This window comes from Dama dama, chromosome 26 (assembly GCF_033118175.1).
Source record: "Dama dama isolate Ldn47 chromosome 26, ASM3311817v1, whole genome shotgun sequence".
In the NCBI taxonomy this organism is placed as follows: domain Eukaryota; kingdom Metazoa; phylum Chordata; class Mammalia; order Artiodactyla; family Cervidae; genus Dama; species Dama dama.
In genome coordinates, this window is record NC_083706.1 from 21,941,743 (window position 1) to 21,967,264 (window position 25,522).

At 38.1% G+C, this 25,522-nt stretch overlaps 2 protein-coding genes across 5 annotated transcripts in view; both read right to left on the bottom strand.

The window, feature by feature from the left end:
- Positions 1 to 25,522, bottom strand: part of PTPRK (protein tyrosine phosphatase receptor type K) — a 611,833-nt gene that overhangs the window by 391,245 nt on the left and 195,066 nt on the right. The gene's annotated exons all lie outside the window — the stretch shown is intronic.
- LOC133047093 (annexin A6-like) lies at positions 4,709 to 6,992 on the bottom strand. The gene is given in 2 exon segments (XM_061130119.1): positions 4,709 to 6,399; positions 6,402 to 6,992. Coding segments are annotated over 2 exon segments (2,022 nt in total). The 5' UTR covers positions 6,859 to 6,992; the 3' UTR covers positions 4,709 to 4,834.

The window sequence follows — 25,522 nt, forward strand, 5'->3', positions numbered from 1 at the left end:
TTTAAACTTTTTATTTTGTATTATTGATACAAAGTCAATTAACAATGTTGTGATAGTGTCAGGTGAACAGTGAAGGGACTCAGCCATACATATATATGTATCCATTCTCCCTCAAACTCCCCATCCTTTCACCGTGCCATATACTATTGGGCAGAGTTCCATGAGCTATACAGTAGAAGCTTGCCGGTTATCCATTTTAAATGCAGTAGAGTGTACATGTCGATCCCAAACTCCCTAACTATTCCTTCCCCCCATTCTATTACTTAAGATAATGCCTTCCACTAAGTTTGTTTCTAAAAGACAGAACGAGGCACACATTTTTAAAAATTACATTTGCCCCCAAGCTCCAATACAAAAGAACTGAACTTGCAACTTCGCAGGATTCCAGTCCAACAACTTTGTGTGTGTGTGTGCTTAGTCGCTTTGTCGTGTCCAACTCTTTGCAAACCCATAGACTGTGCCCATCAGGCTCCTCTGTCCATGGGGATCCTCCAGGCAAGAATACTGGAGTGGGTAGCCATGCCCTCCTCCAGGGGATCTTCCCAACCCAGTGATCAAACCCAGGTCTCCCACATGGCAGGCGGATTCTTTAACGTCTGAGCCACCAGGGAAGCTCTGTCTGTTTCATTGTCTGGACTTTTTTATCCACATTCCGCAGGAATAAAATTTCTCTTAATTCCTGAGTAAGGGCTTTTTGTATTTGTTCTAGGTAGCCATCTTACATTTGAAAATAAAATGTATTTTATCTTCAAGAACAGCATCTAACATGTTCATAAAACACAGAACTATACAAAGATTTCAGATGAAATGAGCACAACATTTTTCCTTCTTGGGAGACTAGTCACCTCAGGAAGTTTATTTGCTACACATTAAGATCTAGAAACTGGGCCAAACACTGTACTACAGTTTAATCTCCTTCCCCTACAACATCTTAGAAAGAAAAAGAATGAACCCAACTGGCCCTTACTTTGACCACCTGAATTTTTTTTTTTGACCACCTGAATTTTTATTTTCACCTCCATGATACAGAAAATCTGTGCAACCTACTATTAAAAGTGTGAATTAATTATCACCTACCCCCTCTTAAAGGCAGGCAAATTTTACAACCTGCTGCACTTTTCTCATCAGGATTTTTTAGGATGCCAGTTTCCCCTACCCACTATCTCCCATCTCTTCAACTCCCTAGCTTGAGCAAATAATTAAACCTTTCTCTGTCTTGGTTTTGTTGTCTTGAAATGCCTAAAGCCCTTAAGGTATGCTGTCAGGACCAAAGGAGACTGTGTCTATGATGTACTAAACCACACTGATTAGGCAGATCTTTAATATGTGTTCCTTGGGTCATATTCATTCCTTTCTCTGTTAAATAGTTCAGAGAATCATACTGGAAAATGTATGAAAGAACATTTTCAAAGGTTAAAAATGAGATAATGTTAATGAGTTAAGTAAACTTAAAAACTTCCTATACAGAGACAGCCAAACCTTTCTCAACCCTTCCCTTCACAACTCTACCTAATCCTTTTTATCCCCTGTGAATCAACCCTCCTTACCAGCTCTCACCTTCCTGTTTCTTTCTAATCCTCCCCTTTCACTCTGATTATCTTTAAAATCTGGTAAATACACACTGGAAACACATACACACACCTAACCTTAGCAACAGTTATAAAAGGATAAATAAGTTTAAGATTTCTTGTACTAAGATTGGGGTTCCCAGGTAGCACAATGGTAAAGAATCTGCCCACCACTGCAGGAGACTCAGGAGACAGGTTCAAACCCTGGGTCAGGAAGATTCCCCTGGAGAAGGGAATGGCAACCCACTCCAATATTCTTGCCTGGAGAATTCCAAGGACAGAGGAGCCTGGTGGACTGCAGCCCCTGGGGTCACAAACTGTTGAACACAACTGAGCACACGCACACACACGTTCGAAGATTTCTCCAATTTCTGAAATTCCGGCATTCCCGCCACGGCTCTCCAAGCTGTGGGGCTTCTGTATTATGTGGTACTGAAATGTTTTGAGAAGCAGCTGCTAAAATGAAAAGCAACTTCAGAGAGCATAATCAGAGTTGCATTTACCCCAAAAGGCAAGAGAGTCTTTATTCTATAGCCAATTTCATCATCATCACTTCCCTTCTCAAAGGAACTGAGACTAGAAAGAACATTGAAAGGAATGAGAAGGTAGAAGTCTCTGGAAAGTGCCTACATGTCATATTAGCAATTCCAGTCTGTTGTCTGGATATACCTTAATTCTATTAATAATGAAAGACCAGAACTCAAGGTCAGTCCAGAATGAGTGTGCAGTATTTGTTTATTTCCATATAAATGGATATTCCCAAAGACAAAGTGCTCCACTCAGTAGTCACTATGTGCCTAAGGGTACCAAAATCTATCTGAAAATTTTAATATGCCATATAGCAGGAGAACAAAGCTTTACTTTGACTCAAAATTAGTAACAAGAGTCAACAACTACTCCTGAATAAGTAAATGGCAAGTGATGATCAATTAGAGAAGAACTCAGCTTGAGTGAGATTTCTCAGCTGAGTTCTCAGGTTCAAGGATAATCAGCCTACAGGAGTTCCAAGTTGCTTCCTTTATTAAATCCTAAAGTTCTAAATTTCCCTCGTAGCTCAACTGGTAAAGAATCCGCCTGCAATGCAGGATTCTGAGTTCGATTCTGGGTCAGGAAGATCCTCTAGAGAAGGCATAGGCTACCCACTCCAGTGTTCTTGGGTTTCTGTGGTGGCTCAGCTGGTAAAGAATCTGCCTGTAGTGTGGGAGACCTGGGTTTGATCCCTGGGTTGGGAAGATCCCCTGGCGAAGGGACTAGCTACCCACTCCAGTATTCTGGCCTGGAGAATTCCATGGCCTGTATAGTCCATAGGGTCACAAAGAGTCAGACACAACTGAGCGACTTTCACTTTCAAAGTTCTAAATCACAATAGGATACACTTCATAAAAGATTTGGAAAAAGGAGTAAGATTCATTCCACTCTCATCCCAAGGATATCATGTTCCTATCTAGGAAATGGTTAAAAAAAAAAAGAAAGAAAGAAAGCAAAGTCATGCTCTGAAGTCAGAGACCTGATTCTGCAGTCTGGCGCTAGTACCACCCACCTCAAACCATCCACCTCTCCTCTACCACTTAACTGGTGAAAATCAGTACCAGAAAAAGTAAATGTCATAGATATAATAAATTACTATTTGAGAGGATTGTTACAGGGAATACAGAAATGGGAACTATCAACGTAAAAATGTATTTTCACTTTTTTACTTACAAAATATTATTTAAACCGAAAATCTATCTGCTCCTTTTTGAAAACAGAGCCTGCCTTAGAATACAAACTAAGTGATGAGGGGAGAGGGTGGGGCAAAAGAGAAGGAGAACACAGAACATGAGAGAAAAACGAGCGATGGAGTATGGAGAAATAGAGGGTCCAAGCAAGATGAAAAAAAGAGAAGGAAGTGTGCCTCCACTCTAAATGCAAAATTTGGGAAGACAGAAGAAAAGAGGGAAACATACGGTGGAAAATAAAATGAGGTTATGTTTATTTTCTGTCTCCCCAGGTATCTTCATAAACCATCCAAATATGACAAAAGAAACTAAAGTCCTAGGAAACATAAAAGCAAAAGAGAGTGATATCATCACTTCAATGTTAAGATTGTTGCTTTTGGCCACAAGATGACTAATCTTCTATAATTCAAGGACATGACATAATTTTTTTTTTTTTTTAAATCCAAGACCCTTTGGAAGTCTTCTGAGCCTACATTAATTTTGCTAGCTCTAGTGGAATTAGTGGTTCCCAATACTAGAATAAAGTATAATACTGTTTTCTAAGATAAGCTAATCCGTCTCTCCAATGCTGCCAATCCAACTGTTATTTAAAAACCATCAAACAAAAAAAAACAGTTAAAAAAAAAAAAAAAGAAGAAGAAAGAAGAGAAACCCCCAAAACATAGTTGGTCAATTGCAAACTACCATATCAACCACTGGTGAGGAAAGAAAGAGTGTGCAAACACTTCTCTGACTGTGGACAATTTATTCAACTTCCTCTTAGCAAATACAATCACCCAAGGACATTCCTCCAAGAAAACATTCCTTTCAAATACATCCAGAAAAACTGCATGATGCAAGTGCACAAACGGCCTCCATTCCAACAGGGCTCTTGCTGACCAGAAAGCAGGCAAGGATTGAACTTTGTTTTTATAAACGTTAACTTAAGGCTCAATGAGTGAACACAAACATGGAGAAATTGTTGCATTTCTGTTCCCACACTAACTTTTTAAAGCCTCCCTCTGGAATGTACGGTAGAAGCTAAAATAAAAAATAGTTTCAGCCAAAAAACAAGTAGCAGTGGGAACTCTGACCAACAATCAAGCACAGGTGTTTCCCAACCCACCACCCCCCCCACCCAACACACAAAAGGGAGAATACGGAGAGGGGAAGAGGGAACGCTGAGTAACTTCAATTTTTTTTTTTTTCCCACAGAGGCTCAGTATGTTTTTGGCTTCGATAAAGCCCAGACAAGAGCAGGGGCTGTGACAAGGGATGGAAGCTGGGAAGGCGTGAGGAGGAGGAGGATGGGGAGTGGAGGTGGATGGGATCGATGGCTCCGGTTCTTCGGCCACTTAGACGTGAGCAGGGGTGACCGTGCGGGGCCCTCAGTGGCTCATGGGAGTGGGAGTTTTCCCTAAACCCCAGCTGAAGACAAGCGCCCACCCTGACCCCTCCCCCCACACCCTGTCCCTTCTTTAGTCTCTGAAGCTGGAGCAGCGGGCTGGGTCGTGGCAGGCGGTGCTGCTGACCATCTCTCAGCAGAGGTGCCCGCGAACACCAGTGGCCTCAGTCCTCGCCTCCACAGATGGCCAGCAAGGCCTTCAGGAAGTGCCCGGAGGTGTCACCCTCAATGGCTTGGTGGAGAGACTTGTCGTATTTCTCGATGAACTCCCGCCGGATGTTGAGCAGGTCGATCTCACTCCGCGAGACCATGATCCTGGTGAGGGTCTTCTCATCCGTGCCAGCACCCTTCATGGATTTGTAAAGTTTGTCGGCAAAGAAGAGAGGCTTGTTCTTGACACTTTGAACAATGGCCACAAACACGTCTCGGACATCCCCGGACATCTCCTTCTTGATGGTGTGCTCCACGTCATAGTTGGTCATCTTGACGAACTCCTGGAAGACTCTCCAGAGGTGCGGATAGCTCCGCGTGCAGAGGATCATCATGAATCGTGTCTCCAGGGAAGATTTGTCTCCACTGGTCATGTCTGCTATTTCCAAGATCTCAGCAGCCACCTGGGCATCTTCCCGGGCCCGTTCCCGATCTTCTCCTCCCTCCTCACGGTTCCCCGTGGCCAGAGAGATGAGGATCCTCTTGAAGTGACCGGACGTGTCTGAGCTCAGAGCATCCTCCAGGGACTTGTGATAGTCCTCCTTGTAGGCCTCATTGATGGCCTGGATTTCAGCATTGGTCCGAGTGGCCAGGATCTCGATGAGAGCCTTTTCATCTGTGCCGGCTCCCTCCATGGCTTTCTTCAACTGCTTGGCATCATAATGGGCCGGTGGCATCATGAGCCCCAGAATGAGCCTTGCCAGGTCTCCAGAGAGCTCAGACTTCAGGTCAGCCATCAAGTCCCGGCCAAAGTGAGACTTGAAGGTCTGCTGGATCTGCTGCCGCTGGCCATTGCTGCGGTGAGCGATGATGTCGATGATGGTGTCCTCGTCAGTTCCAAGCCCCTTCATGGCTTTCCGCAAGGCTTTGGCATCTGCATCAGGGTTGAAGTCACCAGCTGGGTGCACAGTTCCTTTCAGCTCTACTCGGGCCACTGCACTAAGCTCCCACATCTGATAGGCCACCTGCGCTGCCTCCGGGAAGAACTGGCCAGCAGCATCATCATCATCTCCCCCACACAGCTTCAGCAGAGCCTTCTTGTATTCGCCAGAGGTGTCATTCTTGATCATGCTGTACAGAGACTTCTCGTACTTGGTCCGGAATATCTCCCGGATGTCGAGCATGTCCAGCTCGCTGCGGGAGACCATGATGCGGATCAGGGTGTTGTCCCGAGTCCCCAGGCCCTTCATGGCCTTGAATAGCCTCTCAGCAAAATACTCTGTGGTGCTCCGGATACACTTCACCACAGCCAGCATCAGCTTCTCAAAGTCCCCGGACAGCTCCCCTCAGATGCTGACTTCAATCGGCTTCCCTGTGGTCTTCAGATACTCATCAAACACCAACCAAAGATGCTGCTTGCTGCGATTTCCCAAAATGTAAATGAACTGGGCTTCATCTGTTCCCTATTTCAGTTCCCCTGCCTCATACAGGTCCTGAACGTCCTGCTGCACCAAGTCCTCGCTCACTACGTCATCCTCCTCCCTGGTACCCTAAAGCAGGACCATGAGCATCTTCTCAAGTGGCCAGAGGTGTCCCCAGTGATGTCAGCCTCCAGGTCTCGCTCGTAGGCATCTTTATATGCTGCCACCAGCTGGTGGATCTGCTCGTTGGTCCAAGAGGCCAAGATCTCAATGAGGCACTTCTCATCGGTCCCAATGCCCGAGATGGCATCTTTAATTTCTTTGGCATCACCATAGGCAGGTGGCCTCATAAGACCCACAATCAGTCGTTCAAACTTCCCCGTCAACTCATACTTCAAGTCTGCAATGAGGTCCTTGCCATAGAGGGACTTGTAGTTCTGGCAGATCTCCTGCCTCTGCCTGTTGCTCTGGGAAGTAATCACCTCCAGGATGGCCTCCTTGTCACTGCCAAAGCCCTTCATGGCATTGTACAGAGTCTCGGCATCCTGGCTGGGGTCGAAGTTGGGGAAGTCACGAATGGAGCCCCGGTACTTGGCACCCTGTGCTGGTTTGGCCATGGTCTCAGGTTCTGCAACAGAAAACACGCCCAGCGGAAGCCTCCCGTAGTGGACGGACAGAGGGGCAGACCGACACGCGGACGCGGAGCTCGCTGGGTCAGAGCCCGTTAGCAGAGCTAGCAGCCGCAACGCAGGGGCGGGCCGGGAGAGTAACTTCAAATTTTTGACTCTATCTACTGTTGAGATGTACTTTAGGATTTCAGTAACATTCATAAGATAAGTGTAAACACCTTAAGCACACATTATAGGATCAAGTTTTTCTCCCTTGGGAATAACCAGAAGCAGGGATATGTCTCCAGCCTTTTTTTCCATCTAACTATAATATTATCAAATATCTCCCTAAGAACTGTTTACATAATTTTTTAAAAAAAGGAACTGCTTTTTAAATATGTCCTACAAGTAGTGACTAAACTCTACAAGTACCAAGAACTGGAAGTGACCACTCTAATCATGGTGATACATATCCACTAAATTCAGCCAAGCGTATGCACAGGCGCAGATAATGCCACGCACTGCATCTGGTACCCAGGACCCTCCCAAGTATAGTTCATACAAACGCTGCAACGTGTCACTTGCAATGAATCATCAGCATGAACTCAGAGTTCACAATTCATAATGATAAACATGCATTTTTTGCCTTGTTTTACCCCTCCTTTTTGCTTGAAACACTTGTGGTCTCCTTTTCTCCCCTGAAAGCCTAATTTCTACCTTCTCTAGGAATTCCTATGATTGATCATATACCTTTTTAGGTGATTCACAAATTTCACATTTCCTACCTTCGAGTTTGTAAGGCATAGAATCTTCCAAGTTCAAATAAGTAAACATCTTAGGGCCTACTGCTATGATTAGGCATAGTGATCTACACAGAGCAGATAACACATTTAATGGAATTGATGGTGAAGGCTAAGTGGAAAGTTACTAATGGAACTATGTAGAACAGTAAAAATATCTTATTTAATTCATCCAACATTCTAGTGAGAAAGATATCGAATATATAAGTGCTTAATATGATACAGAAGAATGTGGGGTTTAAAAAAGTAGCTTGCTCAGAAATCAATCCAAATCAAATACTAAATCCATCTTCTTTAGTCTATATATTATACTACCCATTGAAGAGGGTAAGAAATTCAGTTTACAAAGGTAACACATAACTTAAATTTTTTTAATTGCTTGGAGAAAATGGGGGAGATGAAGACAGTGATGAGGAAGTGAACAGACCAAGATGACCTTGTAAACAAAATAAGGACCTTTGCCTTTATAGACCTTTGCCTATATAAACCTTAACCATTTATAGAAAGACACAGAATAGCCTTAAGCTGGGGGAAGCAGAAACTGCTGTCCTAAATCAGATTTAAATTTTGGAAAATCACTCTGGCTACCGTGTGTAGACCAGTTAGGAAATAGTTACAGCATTCTCATAGAGAATTCTGTATTTAATTATGATGGCAGATGACAAATATAATATGAAGCAAACATCTAAAACCTATACAAGAGGTAAAAAATCAACAAGAACTGATGTGAATGAGAAGCAGAAGTGAAGAATAGACAGGGGTCCAGAATGCACAACTACGTCTCTTGCTCACATACCCAAATAGACAGCGATACAATTTCCTGAGCCTCGGCACACTGGACAGAGATCTATTTGGGAGGAAAGTTCAGTTCAAGTTTTTTATTATAAACAACAGAAGCTCCTACATAATTTTCAGCAAAAAAAGAAACATATTAAAAAAAAAAAAAACTAGAAAACCCAAGCAATAACCAAAATATTAGTGGAGTCCCATCACTGAGTACAAACAGTCCTCCCAGAACCCAGGCTGAGTCCTATATTTTGCTGATCGTGGATCTATGCTTCAACTCTTTGCAGAAGGAAATCCTCATGATGTCTTCTTTCTGCAGCCAACGGTTTCCTAATTAAACTTCGTTTAGGTGGTCTGAGGTGGAGATTTGGTCACCTATCAATATCCTGGCTACAAGGATGGCTTAAAGGTGTTGGACTTCTTTCTGAAGTCATGAGAACTTGTAAGGTAGGAAATTCACCAAATATAGGAAAGACTGCCAAAAAGAATAATATATATCACCTAAGGAAGAAGGGGCATAAATTTTATTGAAACATACCAGAGAAGACGCCAAGTAGGCTATTGGATATATGATTCTGTATCTTAGAGAAAAGAGCTTAGCTTATTATAAACACATTTGTGAATCATCTCCACATATATTTTACACTTGTAAGCAAATTCCATAACCTTACTGTGTTTTTTGCTTTTCATAAACTTTTCAACAAAATCTCAAATATTTTATAAATATGGTACTATAGGTTAAATTTAATCAAGTTAATGTCACACCATATATTATTATGGAATATGGAACACAACAATCTGTATGCAAACCATTCTATCCCTAATACTGACAGAAATACTTCCGAGAAATTCACTCTAAACTTTTAACTTACATGGCTATCTCTGATAACTCCAAATGTTTTTACTATCTTTTACTGAAGTGTTATTTCAATAGCAATTAATAATTTGTGTGATTTCCAAGACCTCACAACAGATTCTGTCTACAGCTGGATGAAAGCTACTTAATCTTGCACTCACAAGCACACATGACTAGTCTGGGTATCTCGAGTATATTCACCTCTTGACCTTCAATAAGCACATCTCCGAATCTAAACAGTTGTCTCCTGATTTATTTTTTTCAAATACAAAACCAAAATTCCCAGTTGAGTGTGCTGTATATTTATCCCGAGCAGCATTCAATTTAAAAGACAATGTGTTCTGGGGAAGAAAAAATTGACAAGATACTGAAAACAGACAAATGTATCAGAGAGGAAAAATTGGAACTAATGGTGATTGAAACACTAGTGTGGCTATCTTCTCCACAGTAGTTTTGGCCTAAAATTGCTTCCTGGAACCCAGAAAAGCACGTAAATGTCCTTCTATACCTGAAAACATGAAAAGAAATAAATGAAACTCAAACAACTTCATGGATAAACTAGCTGCAGTGACATTTGCTGAATGAAGAAATTCACTCTGATATGAATCTTGGGCTTGGGTTGGGGTGGGGGGAGCTTCAGGGGCAGTAATCCTACCACAGCGCCCCTGATTCTCCTTTTACAGATAGAAGTGACTTCATGATCAAGTTCTTTAAGGTAGTAATGGAAAGATGGTTCCACCCACCTCTCTAGTTGCCCAGCATCATAGGTAGGATGAAATCCAAAAATCAAAATTACTACCCCAACAATACAAAATCCAAAATTTTGCCATCCAATGCAAAACGAGATAAAGAGGGTGATGGTGAGAGAGATGTCGACTGTTGAGGAGGTAAGCAAAGGAGAGATGCAGATGCCTGAGGAATCTAATTCTCAGACCAACTAAATAGATTTGTTTGGATGACCTACAAAAAGGGTAAAAAGTCTCCAGTGGCTAGAATTTCCTCCTAAAATAACTCATTTCGACTAAGCATAAACTATTTCTTGGTTCTCTATCAAACCAGTAAAAATAGCTAAGAGTTCATTGGTCTGAACTGTCAGAGTAAACCCATATGGCTCATAATGTAAACATGGCAACCAGATCGGGTGTCAAGACTTTCTCTGTTGATAAACATTTGTTTCAAGCGTCAGTCTCAGGATGGCAGTCACATAAGGAATCCCCTCATTCCAGCAGACCCAGCAACTGAGTAAGCATTACGACTTTTACTTTAACCAACTTAAATGTGCAAGAAAGCATGGTTTGTTAAGTCCCTATGGACAGCAAACAGTTTAGAAATAACCTGATTCAGTGTTTCTCAAACCCAAGAAAATACTAATCTTTAAAAAGGAAAACTTTCTCATGGACCTCCGTGTTAATTTACATCATGCACAGATAATCTCTGAGTACTAACTTATTATAACAAGAGTTTATCATACTCTTATCCACACAAACAAATATAAAAATCAATACAATTTAAATTAATACTAATTTAATGTCATAAATTAGGTTTTTAAGAATCAATTCTGCAAATATTACATAGTGACACTATGTAATATTTGTTTACTATGTAAACATGTTTACTGTGTAAACATATACACTTTATTATATAATTATATTTCACTTTGGATTTGATTCTTCTTTAGATTTTGATCAAAATGAAACATCATTTGAGTCAGTATTAATACATCATTGTTATTTTTCTTTGACAGTGATTTTTAGCCACTGACTCATGCTTTTGTTGGATCAATAATCTAATGGTGTGTCCCAAAATACAATAATAGGAAAAACTTAAAGTTGTTTATAAACATTTCTTTTCTGATTATTTACTATGTTTACTGTTAATGAACTTTTTTCAAGCTAATACATAAAATGTCCAGTTTACTATAATTTCTCAATCTTATACATTTATTTTCTGCCACACAGTAGCTAAAGGTTTCTATCACTTTTCCCAATGTGAACTGCTGTTAAATCTTCATTTGTGCCCTAAGCCAAGATGCAATTTGTACTTTCCTTTAACAAAGCTACATGAACACAAATGCAAATAATGCCTTCGAATTATTTCTTAATCACCCACATTATCTTAAATGTGTATAGTATTAATTTTAGACTCAAAAAACATAGAAAGTTTTAAACTTTCATAGGACTCAGAGAAAGTACCTATAGACTGTAGGTTGAGAAGTATTGCCTAGCCCATTTAATAATACTCACCCTCAAAGAAGACTCATCATTCACAATACAGACAGCTGCACAGTGAGAAAACAAGAAGCACACTGGACCAAATTTGTGTACAAACCTAAATTCATTTTCTTGGAGGAAAATACATACTTTCTTTTTCCAAAGAAAAACATTTTTTAAAAGGTACTCAGAGTCATGTCCGTAAAATGAGAACCATCACTTTACATTACATGGCTTCCTCTTTGCTTTCAGCTTTAGAATCTAACACTAGGGAAGGCTTTGCTTTCTCTGAAAGTAGTTAAAACTAAACAACTAATTATGTATTTCCTTTTCAAGTTGTTGCCAGGAAGCTTGCATGTAATTTGAAGTTCACCTAGAATGGTAATATAGGCCTCAGTGGCTAGGAAATCTAGGTTTATTGGCTGTGAACTTGATTTTATAGTCATATTTGCATTCCTGGGTAGCAGGAGTCTTTTCTCCTTAGTTATCACCACCAACTAAGTATCTTAGAGGCGAAAAAGGAAAAAGTGTTAGTTTCTCAGTCCTGTCCAACTCTTTGCGACTTCCTAGACTGTAGCTCACCAGGCCCCTCTGTCCACGGAATTCTCCAGGCAAGAATACTGGAGTGGGCACCCATTTTCATCTCCAAGGGATCTTTCCAAGCCAGGAATCTTAGAGGTAAGTCTAATTATGTATGTAACAGTGGAAGTTATATGAAAGTATAAATTAAATAATGAATGGTTAGTAAATGAAGATAGTTCTGACTTGTTACTAAGGTAAAGTTTTCCGTTCATGCCTATACCACTTTGCCAGAAGCCCCAAAACCAAATCTATATAAAATTGTGAATGGAGAAGACAGTCAATCCTGATTGCCTACAAAACTAAATCTAAGAAGTATAACTGTAAAGTAATTAGCCTCCAATGAATAAAAATAAAAGGAAAAAAAAATAAGAAGTATAACCACTGACTGACTACTTATCTCAATATTAAAACTTAATGCAGTTACATCAAGAAAAAAAAAGGTCATCATGTAGTTATTCCTCTTTCCCAACATCACCTCGTCACCTTTGAGTAGCAACGTGCTGACCATAGAACAGGGTATTATAAATTGTATTAAAATGTATTATAAATTATAAATGGATTCCCACTTAAAGCAGAAAATTCAAATTGAGAACAAAGTTTAAATGGTAAAACCACAGGAAAAAGTTGTTATAATTTCAAAGAGAACTTTAAAAAATCATCTTTTTAACAAGTTCATTCTAGCAAATTTTCAAAGAAATCTCTTGATTAGAAGAAATCTTTCCTATCTTCAAAAGCACAGCTAACAAAACATACATCAATCATTATTTTTTGATTGGTAAAAATTCACAAATACTCCTTTTAAACTCAGAAAAGCAGGAAAATGTCCCCTATCTTTCTAAAGAACATTGTTTTGGATATCTGAACAATACAGTAAGACAGATGACATATGTCTAGAAAAAACATTTTTTAAAATCAATAGATATTATCATTCATGAAAAGAATACAAGGTTTTCTAACATTTAAGTAACACAATAAATAGAAGATGACCTAATTTACACAAAAAGGTATTTCATATAGGCTACCTCAATAGTATGATACAACTTCTATTAACACATCCTTTGAAATAAAATTTTTAAATAGAAATTCAGCTGTTACAAGCTTTATCCAAAAACATTTCATAAATTATGTGAAAGAGTTGTTTGCCTTTTTAGCTCCTTAACAAAATACATAAGGACAAAGTTCTTATTTCTCCCAAGTTTAGTTGAAATAAACAGGACAGATTAAGAAACATCTGCAATGTTGTCTATATTTTTAAGCATACAGTTAAAAGAATGAACTCTGAAGTGAAATCAAACTTGGTTCAAATACTGGCTCTACGGCTTGAAAGTTAAGTGATTTTTACAACTTGCTTCCCCTCATAGAGAACTGGGCTTATTATCTGCAAAACAGGGATAACACCACCTGAATTATAGCAATTTGGGGACTCATATATGGAACAGATTTATCCCTTTATGTGTTTCTATGCAATAGAAATATCTGAAATATCTGAAATCCATAGAAATATCTGAAAATCCAACATAGAAATATCTGAAAATCCAACAAATTACCATGCTTGGCTTCTTATATCAAAAATACTTCATCATTCTTCTCACCACTCCTCCCCAAAAGCTCAAATCCCTCACACTGATTCTTTGTTGTAAACAAGTCAACAATTATATTCTGATCAACAGTACCAGGGGGAATATTTCTCTTATGTCGTCACCCTCTTTGCATCCACTGATGCTGCTCCCTCTCTCAGAAACCCTCACATCACCACTCAGCCAAAGAAATCACACAATATCTCAAAATTAAACTCAACCTACATCAGGTTCCTTATCCTGAATTTTCTACCAACGGGAGATTTGTGTTTACCAAAAGGTTGTAAAACACAAGGTGATACACCGCAGTGTAGAACATATGCAGTCAGCCTCAGCAAAATAAAACTATTATTGTCCGTCTTTCTTCCACTCTCTTCAACCATCCCTCATTTCTAAGGAGGACTTTTGTTTATATTCCTCAGTTTTTGTCATACCCCTGTGGACAAGGAGAATAGAGGGAAATTTTTTTTAATTAATCTAGAGAAACTATATTTTTTATTTAATAAAGGACAGAAAGTTATCTGGGGAACAGAAAACAATGACCCTTAATGTAGAAGAATGGGGGTTGAAAGGTAGGTCTCTAAATATAAAGCCAATATAAAGAATGTATTTTTCAGACATATACAAAATTAGAGCCAAAATTAGTGATGTGGACCTTTAAGGAGTCATATAAAGAGATAGTTTTAAAAGCAATTTTTCCACTTATCATACTATACATCATATACACAAACAAGGAAACATACACACACACATAAATACACACACAATACACTCACATAAATCTGCGGGAGTCTTCAGTGAATGCATGCATACTATTTTAAATGCTTTTTGATATTGAATATATGCTTCTCTTTGATGTGAAACCAAAGGGAATTGAGCCTTCAGGTGTGGACAAGAAGATGCATTTTAGTTCCCATTATATACATGAAACACTGAACTTTGAGACCAGCACAAAGGAAATATGGAGTGAGTGGTAGCTGCTTTCATCCTGTCGTCTATTCTTTAATTATTCTGTGTGTGTTCGCCATCTCCTCAAGAAGACAAGCCATCTTGCTGATGACAATACTCTATACTGCTTCAAGCCACAGCATCTAGCATTGTACTAAAGAAGGGGTCAGGAATCAATAAGTATCGGCTAATTGAATCACTGACATTTGAGAAAATCCCAGCATCTGAGACACAAATAATTAAGTTATGATGTGAACCTCAGCTTCAGCAGAAACAAGAATGTTTTCCAATTTATTTCTCCTCCAACACTATCTAGGATTTCTCTTTAGTACATAACTCAGACTGGAGAGATAATATATGTGCTAATCACCACGCAGGGGAAGAATACACTATCTGCATTTGTATCCCTTCTCACTGATACGTCCTGTTACCATGAAGGTGTTTAATACAACCTCGTCTGCTATGCCAAATGCTCTGAGATAATGAATCTCAATGTATAAGCTTTATTTCCACTAGAATTATATATATCTAATCCTCAAAATAGAATCACTCAATTTTAACTACAAAGGAAAGTGGTTGGTGTTCTTTTTTTAATCTTACTTTGCCTATTTTTTTAAAGTTACATTTTAAAAGGATATATAAATCAGGCAATAAATGTTCTATGTATCTACCTTTGTCTTTCTAGTGAATAGCAGAAAAAAATGTACTTTCACATTAGCATACACCTGCTGTCTCAAAAATATCCCAATGAGTAACAACCAGAAGCAGAAAAGGACAGGGAGCAGAAGGGTATTACACTGCTGATACTGCCCTGTCAGGCTGCTGAGTGGCCACAGTCTCACAAAGTTCTGAGGTTTTAGGAACTTTAGAGATCATTTCGTTTCGTCATGCATTTTATACATTAAAAATCTGAAAAACACTGATTTTGAAAGATGTACCTAAATGACAAAATTTTAAATAATCAAGGAAGCAAAGGAAAACAAAAAGATGAACACTGAGGAGCAGTCTTTTATTTCTGCCTGACAGCGAGTAATCCTGTTATTAAAAAAAAAGTTGGAGGTTTTCGCCAATTTTCTGATACATCCTATAGTATAATAAAAACATCAATTAATTTCCTGAGTATAATGATCTTATTAACAGATAGTCTGCTATAAAGTCCCAATCTAAAACACTTCATAAATTATATAAATGGAATTTTTTTCTTTTTAGCTACCTGACAAATTAACACAGGGCAGATTCTAGTTTTCAATAAGCAGACAGACCTTAGGGAAAGATAAAACACTTAAAAAGCTTAAAGTGATTCCAAACAATTCGAACAGGGTCAGTCCAACTCACTTCAATGCATGTCAGTATGTGATCTTCAGCACATTATTTTCTCTTTTCTAAAACACAGGTCCTTTACCTACCCAACAGGGATAACATGCCCTGCCTCACAGGTCTGGCATGCAGAATATGGGAAAGTATCAACAAAGCACTCGGTATGAGGCTTGGCACATAGCAGATCTATGACAAAAGAGAACCCCATACTTGCTACCCTATTAATAACAGAAAAGGAATGAAAAAAATATTAATTTGCATGCATCAAAAGTCTGACCTTAAGTGATAATACTTTGACTCTCAAGCACATTAAACAGTAAATGAGGCTTCCTAACAAAAGACAATTACAATGTCACTATTACAATCTCACTAGAAACAATAATATAAATTACTCTTTTAATCTCTGATCTGTGACTGTGAAAACAAAGTCTTAGTCACTTATCAGCAAGCTTGGTGGGACAGTGGGAATAATGGAGAGGAGAGGTGAGAAGAGGGATCATTTATATCACAGTGACTTTGTTTGGTGACTCAGGGGAATTCTGACATTTTCTCCTTGAGATAATGAGAATATCATCAATACATTGTTTATACCTTCTGCCTTGTCAAAATGGTACTTTAAAAATGTTGCTAATCCAGGCAACTGAAAGATGGACTAACTTCATTGCACAGCCAATATCTACCATTCTGAGTTATCTCTAAACTTATAGAACTTGAATTAAATCTGTAGTCAAGAAAAGTCAATGTAAAACATTGAGATTATTTTTCATTTGTCTGCTTAAATGCTTTTAAGAAGCACAAGGATAGAGTGCGTGCATGCTCCGTCGTGTTTGACTCTTTGTGACCCCAAGGACTGTAGACCACCAGGCTCCTCTTTCCATGGGATTTTCCAGCCAAGAATACTGTAGTGGGTTGCCATTTTCTCCTCCAGGGGATCTTCCCAACCTAGGGATTGAAGCAGTGTCTCTTACATCCTCTGCATTTGCAGGTGGATTCTTTGCCACTGGTGCCACCTGGAAAGTCCAAGAAGTCCACCCTATATCAGAGAACTTTAGGTTTTTCATTAAATCCATAAGTCTCTATATGAGTATGCATGTGAGATGGAAGAGGCAGCAGGTGCATATAAAGGTAAAGCAATCATACACCTCTTACATGTTTTAGTTACTGTTCTTGCACAAAACACAGTAAGTATATGTACACTAATATTTAACCAGGACAAATTCAGATAGTAAATTCCATTTTCTGAAAACAAACACTTTAAGAAATCTAAAAGTTTCCTACATTTATGTATTAACAACACTTCAATTTCTACATTTTAATTGAGATTTAAAAGTGCAGCCGAGCATTGAAACATAAGATCCTATGACTTAGGAACATGGTGGCTTTCCTGGTGGCTCAGAGGGTAAAGCATCTGCCTGCAATGTGGGAGGCCTGGGTTCGATCCCTGGATTGGGAAGATCCCCTAGTGAAGGAAATGGCAACCCACTCCAGTACTCTTGCCTGGAAAATCACATGGACAGAGATGCCTGGCTGGCAACAGTCCATGGGGTCCCAAAGAGGACATGACTGAGCAACTTTATTTTACTTTTCAAAAACATGAAATAGCTGTTATCATTTTTGCTCAAAAAGTTTATTCAAAATTCTTGAAATCTTCCTTTGTCAGAAATACAGTACCCATAGAAATTTGATTATGTCAAGAACCCAAACATGACAAAAAATATTAGGTTGACCAAAAAAGTTCATTTGGATTTTTCCATAAGATTGTATGGAAAAATCTCAATGAACTTTGTGCCCTACCCATAGACATGGGCTTTCCAGGTGGCTCAGATGGCAAAGAATCTGCCTACGATGCAGAAGACCCAGGTTCAATCCCTGGGTTGGTAAGATCCCCTGGAAAAGAAAACGACAACCCACTCCAGTATTCTTACCTGGAGAATCCCATGGGCAGAGGAGCCTGGAGGGCTACAGTCCATGGGGTCCTAAAGAGTTGGACATGACTGAGCAACTCACACACACACACACACACACACACACACACAAACACACATACACACACACAAGACAAGGCTCTCAGTAGAGGCCACCTATTATAGATTTCACACAAACACAAATGCTTTGGTAAAAAAGGAAAAACAAAAAGCTGTGATGAACAGTAATAATCAAAAGTCACTATAGCAGTATTAGGATGAAAATATCAAATTAAGCTATATTATTTCTAAATATATATCCAATTAACTCATTATATAAAATTGAATGCACTATTAACTAATACATCTGATAAAGAAAGCCCCAAGTATAAACTATGCCAAAAATGAGCCATTTAGTCAAATGCTCATGAAGACTTCTAGAGTTTTTAATTCCAAACCTACCATCTGTACGTCAGTAAAAAGTACCCTACACTTTCAAATAAAATGGTTGTTCAATATATTGAAATGTTTCTTAACATATCAAAGTGTTACTCACTCAATCGTGTCTGCCTCTTTGCAATCCCCATGGACTGTAGATCACCAGGCTCCTCTGTCCATGGGATTTCCCAGGCAAGAATAATGGAATGGGTTGTCATTTCCTTCTCCAGGAGGAAGAACACATCAAAAGGATAATGGAGTGGGTTGTGTTGCCTCCTCCAGGAGGGAGAACATATCAAAACCCCTCCCTTAAATCTTTAAATATGTTTGCAGTTAAGACTTATGTTTATTGTATTTTATTCATAGTAAGTATTACAGCCATAACAATTTACAAAAATTTTCTATCAGAATTACAATCCAAATATCCATTTTTAAATTGAAATACTTCAATCTATTTTAACAAAATATACAATCAGTTCTTAGTTTTTTTCCTTCTTGCATTATATGAGAAGTTTTACAGAAATATAATCCTAGCAGTCAAATTGAAGAGAATTAGTTTTCAGTTAGTTATTAAGTATTTTTAGCTATGCCTTTAATAAGTCATGTATGAAAACTTGGAAGGTCTGTAATTTGTTTAACTTCTAAATTGGAGGTGGAGCAAATCAAACATCCTGTTGAGCACTGATAAGAAAAATAATCACTAATTTGGCTACCAATGAATAAAAATAAGTGGCACCACAGCATAGGAGTGACTGTGTCCTTATTAAATAAAAAAGTAAATGAAAACCCAACTATGTAAGGATGCTAGTAATTGCTGTGGGCTTTTGCAAACAGAGATTTCCATACCATACCCACCCTCCCTTATACTACACAAGAAGGCAATTACAGGTAAAAAAAGAAATGAAAGTAAATGAGGAATCATGAAAAGAAATATGAATAAGGTATAACAGAAAATTCTTATGAGAGTCCCAAAGAACTCAAGAGCGAAATCCAGAGAAAGGACAAAAAAAAAAAAATTGCAGTCAACCAAGGACAATGGGAAGTACTACAGTAAAATTTAAAACATGTGATGTTACTATTCTTCAAACCTCTTAGGCTCTTTCACTTAGTCAAATGTAAGCAGGAAACAAAATTAGAAATAAATTTGCCTGCGAGTATTCCCCAGTGGATTTTTTTCCCAAGAATTAAATCCCTGGGATAGTGGTTTATAATTGAATGAACAATTGCAGATGAATGAGAGATTTTATCAACAGGAAAAAACAGAAATTCATTCTAGCTTTATCCTTTCATGATCTCTGCCTTCTTATCTTCTTTTTATTGCATCAAATATAAATAAATGAATAAATGAAACGCAGTGAGAGGCCCACCGAGACAATTTAGGTAAAAAGCTTCTGCTGTTTTACTGCCTTAGTAAACAACAAATAAGCATATCTTCAGAAGCTGATTCCGCTAAGAGGGAAAGGTAACACAAGGACAGTTTCACACTATTCAACAAAAATCAGTGCACATCATAGACTTTAGTTGTAAAATACATGCAGAATTTTGATGAAAAGACATTTGTTGAAAAGACATAGGTGTTATAGTCTATCTGCTTTGTTTTATTTGAGCAATAATAAAATTGTATACATTTGAAACCTACTTGAGGTTTGGGCTAGGTTTCCAACACTGAAAACTCCAGTAATGACCGACCCAAGGTGACCATTTAAGTCTTCCTCCAAATGAAAACACAGGGTGAAATGGGTACTATAAATAATTATGCCCAGGTAACTAATACAAACCAGGACCATCCTAGGAAAATCAGGATAGGTGGGCAATCTACCCACCAGTTCCAGAACATGAAGCAGAAGTTTCTTTGTGGCCAGTACTGAGAGAAAACCTGTACCAAGTCCATGTAAGTGACTTACATGCACGCAATTGATAATGATGGCAGAAAGTAAGAACTAAGAACTTCAGGCAGCAGCAGAAGAGCCAGAAATAACAAGCCAGAATGAACAGCTAGATGATCAAAGACACTAAATCTTTACTGGATTCTTAGGGCTAGCTCACAGTCAAGGAAGAAAGTACGGAAGGTACCAATAAGGGTCAGATATAAAAATGTTCTTAAACTTCAAAAGCTTCAGTCCGTTGTAAAAAAAAGAGTCAGCAGATATTACAGGTGTTGGAACTGCAAAGGTGGACAGTGGGCAGGAAAAGGACTTAGATAAAATTTAAGGACAGGTAGATTTATCCACAGTATCAAAATGTTCTTAAAGAAAAAGCAGACAGACGGTAAGGATGAGTATCCAGAAGTATTCATCCATTAAACTAACACTGATAAAATCCAGAAATGTGTATTCTGGATCAAAGTTTTCAAAGGATACACACTGTCCACACAAATGTTTTCTGTAGTCAGTAGAATATTTTATGAACATTTAAGTCAACATTTTTAAAAGAAGAAACTAACATAAAAATTGAGATTTCTACCTTCTCTGGAATAAATGAAAGAAATACAAACACTGGGCCTAAATTTCAGCATGGCAAAAAAAAAAAAAAAAATCCTATGGGATTGAAATATTCTTTAATATTTAAACTTAAAATAGAAAAAAAATTATCACTAAGCTCTTATTACCTATTGGCCTAGCAGATCTTTGAATTTTCAAACCACACTAATTGCTTAGGAGCCAGAAAGCTACTCTTTTATCTCCGGTTAATGCAATATTCTTTTGGTCCTATTTTCTAACTTAAAATTTAAAAAAAAAAAAGGTGGGGGGAGAAAGATAGTTTCACCTCTATTTTTTTTCAATTTTAGGGACCCTTATGCAAATACAAGAATGTGTGATGCTTTGCTAGGTACTTAATTACACCACTGAGGCAAATCCTAAAATCAGTAAGGATTCTAAGAATGTTTGAAAAATGACTTATATTCAATTTCAAAATAGTAACTTCTACCATACTCTACTAGCAGAAGTCCAGTGGCCTGAAGAGTGAAGGAATCTGATCAAGAGTCAGGATCTCAGAACGTGAAGGAAATAAAAGATAACACCACTATGTCAAAATGAGTGGTGACTTGATATAAAACAAAAACAACTGCAAATCCCAAAACCACAGTACTCCTAATTTATGTAAGGGGATTAGTGAGTTTTATATCGCAGAAAATGAAATGCAAATTTAAAACACAACATGTTCAGACAGACAGGGTAGAGAAAACTCATCACTGTAATCCCTTAAAGATCTAAAAGATATGAAAGATATCTCTGAGGACAGATCATCAGCTTCTCAAATACTTTTCACAAGTCACATTGATTAAATAAAATTTCTCAAATTTTGCCTTCTCATCTAGTTCTTACTAAAAATATATCCCGGGGTTTAAAATTTTCCTCCTCTAAATCAGAATTTACCAATCTAAATTTCCAGAATCCTTACAGTAAGGATGTTTGAATATTTTCTCAGGGAGATTTTTTATAAAAATGAAATCATGCTGTGAAACTTATACAAAACAAGTAAAAGCTAAAATGTCATGACTGAAATGATAAGGGGCCTCTCTGCCACGCAACCTGGCCTACAAGGGACACTGCTTGAGATTTGAAGAATGCAGTCAAGATCTGATGAGATAGGAAAGGAGAATCAGATGATGCTCTAGAGTCTGGACCATCCATCTCAATTTTAAACAGAGTAGCTCAACTTATGTGCACTTATACATGTTGACATTGGGCCTTTTAGTTAGTATATAATTATTTGAATTATTCTGCAAATAAAAATCACCCACTAAACACATACACACCAAAACACATTGAATGTAAGATGCTTCTTTAAAGTATTAAATATTTTAGCTGTATTGTCCTACAATTCATTTTCCATACTGTGGTCAAAGGGATCTCTGTGAATCTGTTTTAACTAGGTCTCTCCCGTGACCCCAATATAAAGACCATGTGTTTTAACACATATTACAATATTTTTCTGACCCTGTCTCCTCCTTGCTTTGCAGTTTCTCTCCATCCCTCCTTGCATCATGTTTCAGCCATACTGAACTTCTTTTTATTTCCTCTAAACTGCTAAGTCTCATACCTCTAACTCTTTGCATACGCAGTTCTCTCCCCTGAAAGGTAGCCTTTCCACCTATCTCTGCCTGGCTACCTTCTATTCATATACAGATCCTGAATGAGCCAACACACTCTCAAAGGCTGTGAGCTTCTACAGCATCCTGCATATCCCTCCTAACAAAGCACATATCAGGATTAATTCTACAAATAGCCTCACTTTGCTTAGCAGTGCGGGGCTATAAAAACTGAGCATGCAACCTAAACCTGTGCAAATAGATCTTTATCATCAACAAGGAAATTTACATTTGTTCAGAGGTTCTTTAAAAATTTTTGTCAAAGCTCTGTTCTTACTTTCAGTCATAAATTTACAGGAAAATGAAAAAAGTAAAAATAATAATCATTTAGTACACTCAAACATAAAATACTAAAAATGTTGAGAAAATTTATAAAGGATATCAAAAACTCAACACTTAAGAAGCAATCCAATTTAAAAAGGGGAAAGAGACACCCCACTGAAGACATTTTAGAGACAGCAAATAAACACATGAAAAATAGTATTAGCAACCATTAGAGAAATGCAAATTAAAACCACAATGAGATAGTAAATAACAATCAGAATGACTAAAATTAAAAAATAGTGCTAACACCCAGTGCTGGAGAGGATGCCAAGAAAAATGATCTCTCGTATAATACTACTGGTGGGAATATAAAATTTCTCAGACACTTTGTAAAACAGATCGACCATTTTTTATAAAACTAAACATGCATCTACCATGCTATCCAGCAACAGCACTCGAGTATTTATATTTAAAAAAACACAGAAATTTACACTTACACAAAATCATGTATAAAAGTGTTTGTAGTGGCTTTATTCCTAACAGCCAAATAGCAAACAACAACAACGTCTTGCAGTGAGAAAATGGTTAAAGAAACACTGGTACATACATACTATGGAATTCTACTCAGCAATAAAAAGAAACTACAGACACACTCAGTAATATGCATGGATCTCAAGGAAATTATGCAGACTGAAATAAAGTTTACCTCAAAAATACATACTACACATATACATACACAATAACATTCTAGAAATGACAAAATTAGTGCAGACAAATGACTAGCAGTTTCCAGTGGGTACTGATGAAGGGGCGGGGAGAAGTAGATATGACTATAAAAGGGCGGCCTGTAGGATCCTTGTTATAACAAAACTGTTCAATATCTTGACCATGGTGGTGGTTATACGAATATACACATGTGATAAAATTGCACAGAAGTTCACACAGACACACACATGAACACACACACACACATACACACACACATGTTCATGTGACACCGGTGAAATCTTAATAAGGTCAGATTGTGTCAATGCAATTTTTCAGGTTGTGCTACTACACCATAGATACACACAATGTAAGAGTGTATCATCAAGATGAAATGAATGAAAGACACAAAAGAGCTCTATTATTTCTTGAAACTTCATGAGAATCTACAATTATCTCAAAATTAAAACTGAACTGTAAAATCATTAAAAGTCATTTAAACAGTGCTTGTTTTTCTCCATAGATCCTACAGATGGGGCCAACAAGCATTTATGCCTCCAAAAAGCATCATGTGTTGTGCTGTGTGTTAGTCACTCAGTTGTGCCCGGACTCTTTGCAACCCCATGGACTGTATCCCACCAGGCTCCTCTGTCCATGGAATTCTCAGGGTTGCCATTTCGTCTTCCAGGGAATCTTCCTGACCCAGGGAAAGAACCCAGGTCTCCTTCACTGCAGGCAGATGCTTTATCGTCTGAGCTACTAGAGAATCCCAAGAATACTGGACTGGGTAACCTGTCCCTTCTCCGGCAGAGCTTCCCAACCTAGGAATCGAACCGGGGTCTCCTGCATTGCAGGCAGATTCTTTACCAGCCGAGCTACCAGGGTAAGCCCTAAAATGATTATATTTATATATTAATAAGTTTGCATTTTTTTGTTTGTTTTCACAATGAATGATTGACACCATCATAATTTGTTGGTGTCAGAAACTGGTAGCTCAGCTGGTAAAGAATCCACCTGCAACATCAGTGAAAGAACTACAAGAATCTCTTTAATCTGAGTACTTTGCTGGTATCACATCTGGGACATCCTTTCCTGTATTGTCACAACCTCTTTTCTCATTTATGACAAAATACTCTCCTTCCGTACATTTCTCTGACCACATACCTGGTCTCCTAAAGAGCTGGAAGGTCAACATTTCCATGGTCAGCAATTTTGTCTATTAACTCCATTTAGTTTCAATTCAAACTTTACTTTCAGCACTATCACTTTCTATTTCTTCACTGTGCTTTCATCTTTGCCAGGCAATTTACTCTGAAATAACCCGTTTTTATAAAATGTCATGTAGGTTGGCCAGAGGGAGACAAGGAGACAACATAACTTACCTACTTGCCCTGTGCTTGACTTGAAAACAAAAGAGCAGCTATGGCTTACCAACAGATTTTGAAAGAAGGGAAAAGACTCTCACTGACCATGATACACATATGTTACCTACACAGTGATTTGTGGGCTGACCACCCAAGTAAAGTTTGTGTTTTATGCAATTACAATTAATAAACCGGAGTAACAAATTTGACCACGTGGCCAGTGGACTGCTAAACAGTAGTACAATAAAAGACTGCCTGAACTTATTCCAACTAGTATGTGATCCTCTACTTCTCTAGGCATTCTTGCCAAAAAATTCTTCATCCTTTTTCCCTCCTTAACTAGTTATTGAGAGAGACTGTGACACATGTTCCCAATAAATGTGAATGCTCAAGATAAAAAGCATAAGCCTGAAAAGGAACCAGAGAACACAGTCATAATGATATTAATAACCATGTTTATACTGAACTCTAGTCAGAGAACACCACCCACATTCTGGAGTTTAAAACCATCTCATGATGATCTGTTGTTAATAGAGTAAGAGACAAAAACCTTCCAGAAATAATTTGTACATGGTTTGGTGGAGTTTGCTTTGGTTTTTGTCTTATTTTAATTTTACTCTTCTTTACCCAGCAATTTCCATACTAAAATGCTGGTTTTCATGTCTTGAATAAACACCCACTGACTAACAATGAGCTATCTCTAAAGTGTGCGGCAGGGTGGCAAAAGAATCTGATCCCAGAATGTAAAATCTGCTAAAAATGCCCACTTAATTACCATGTTCATTGATTAAACCCAGAAAGTACTTCATTTTTTTAGATGGGAATTGCA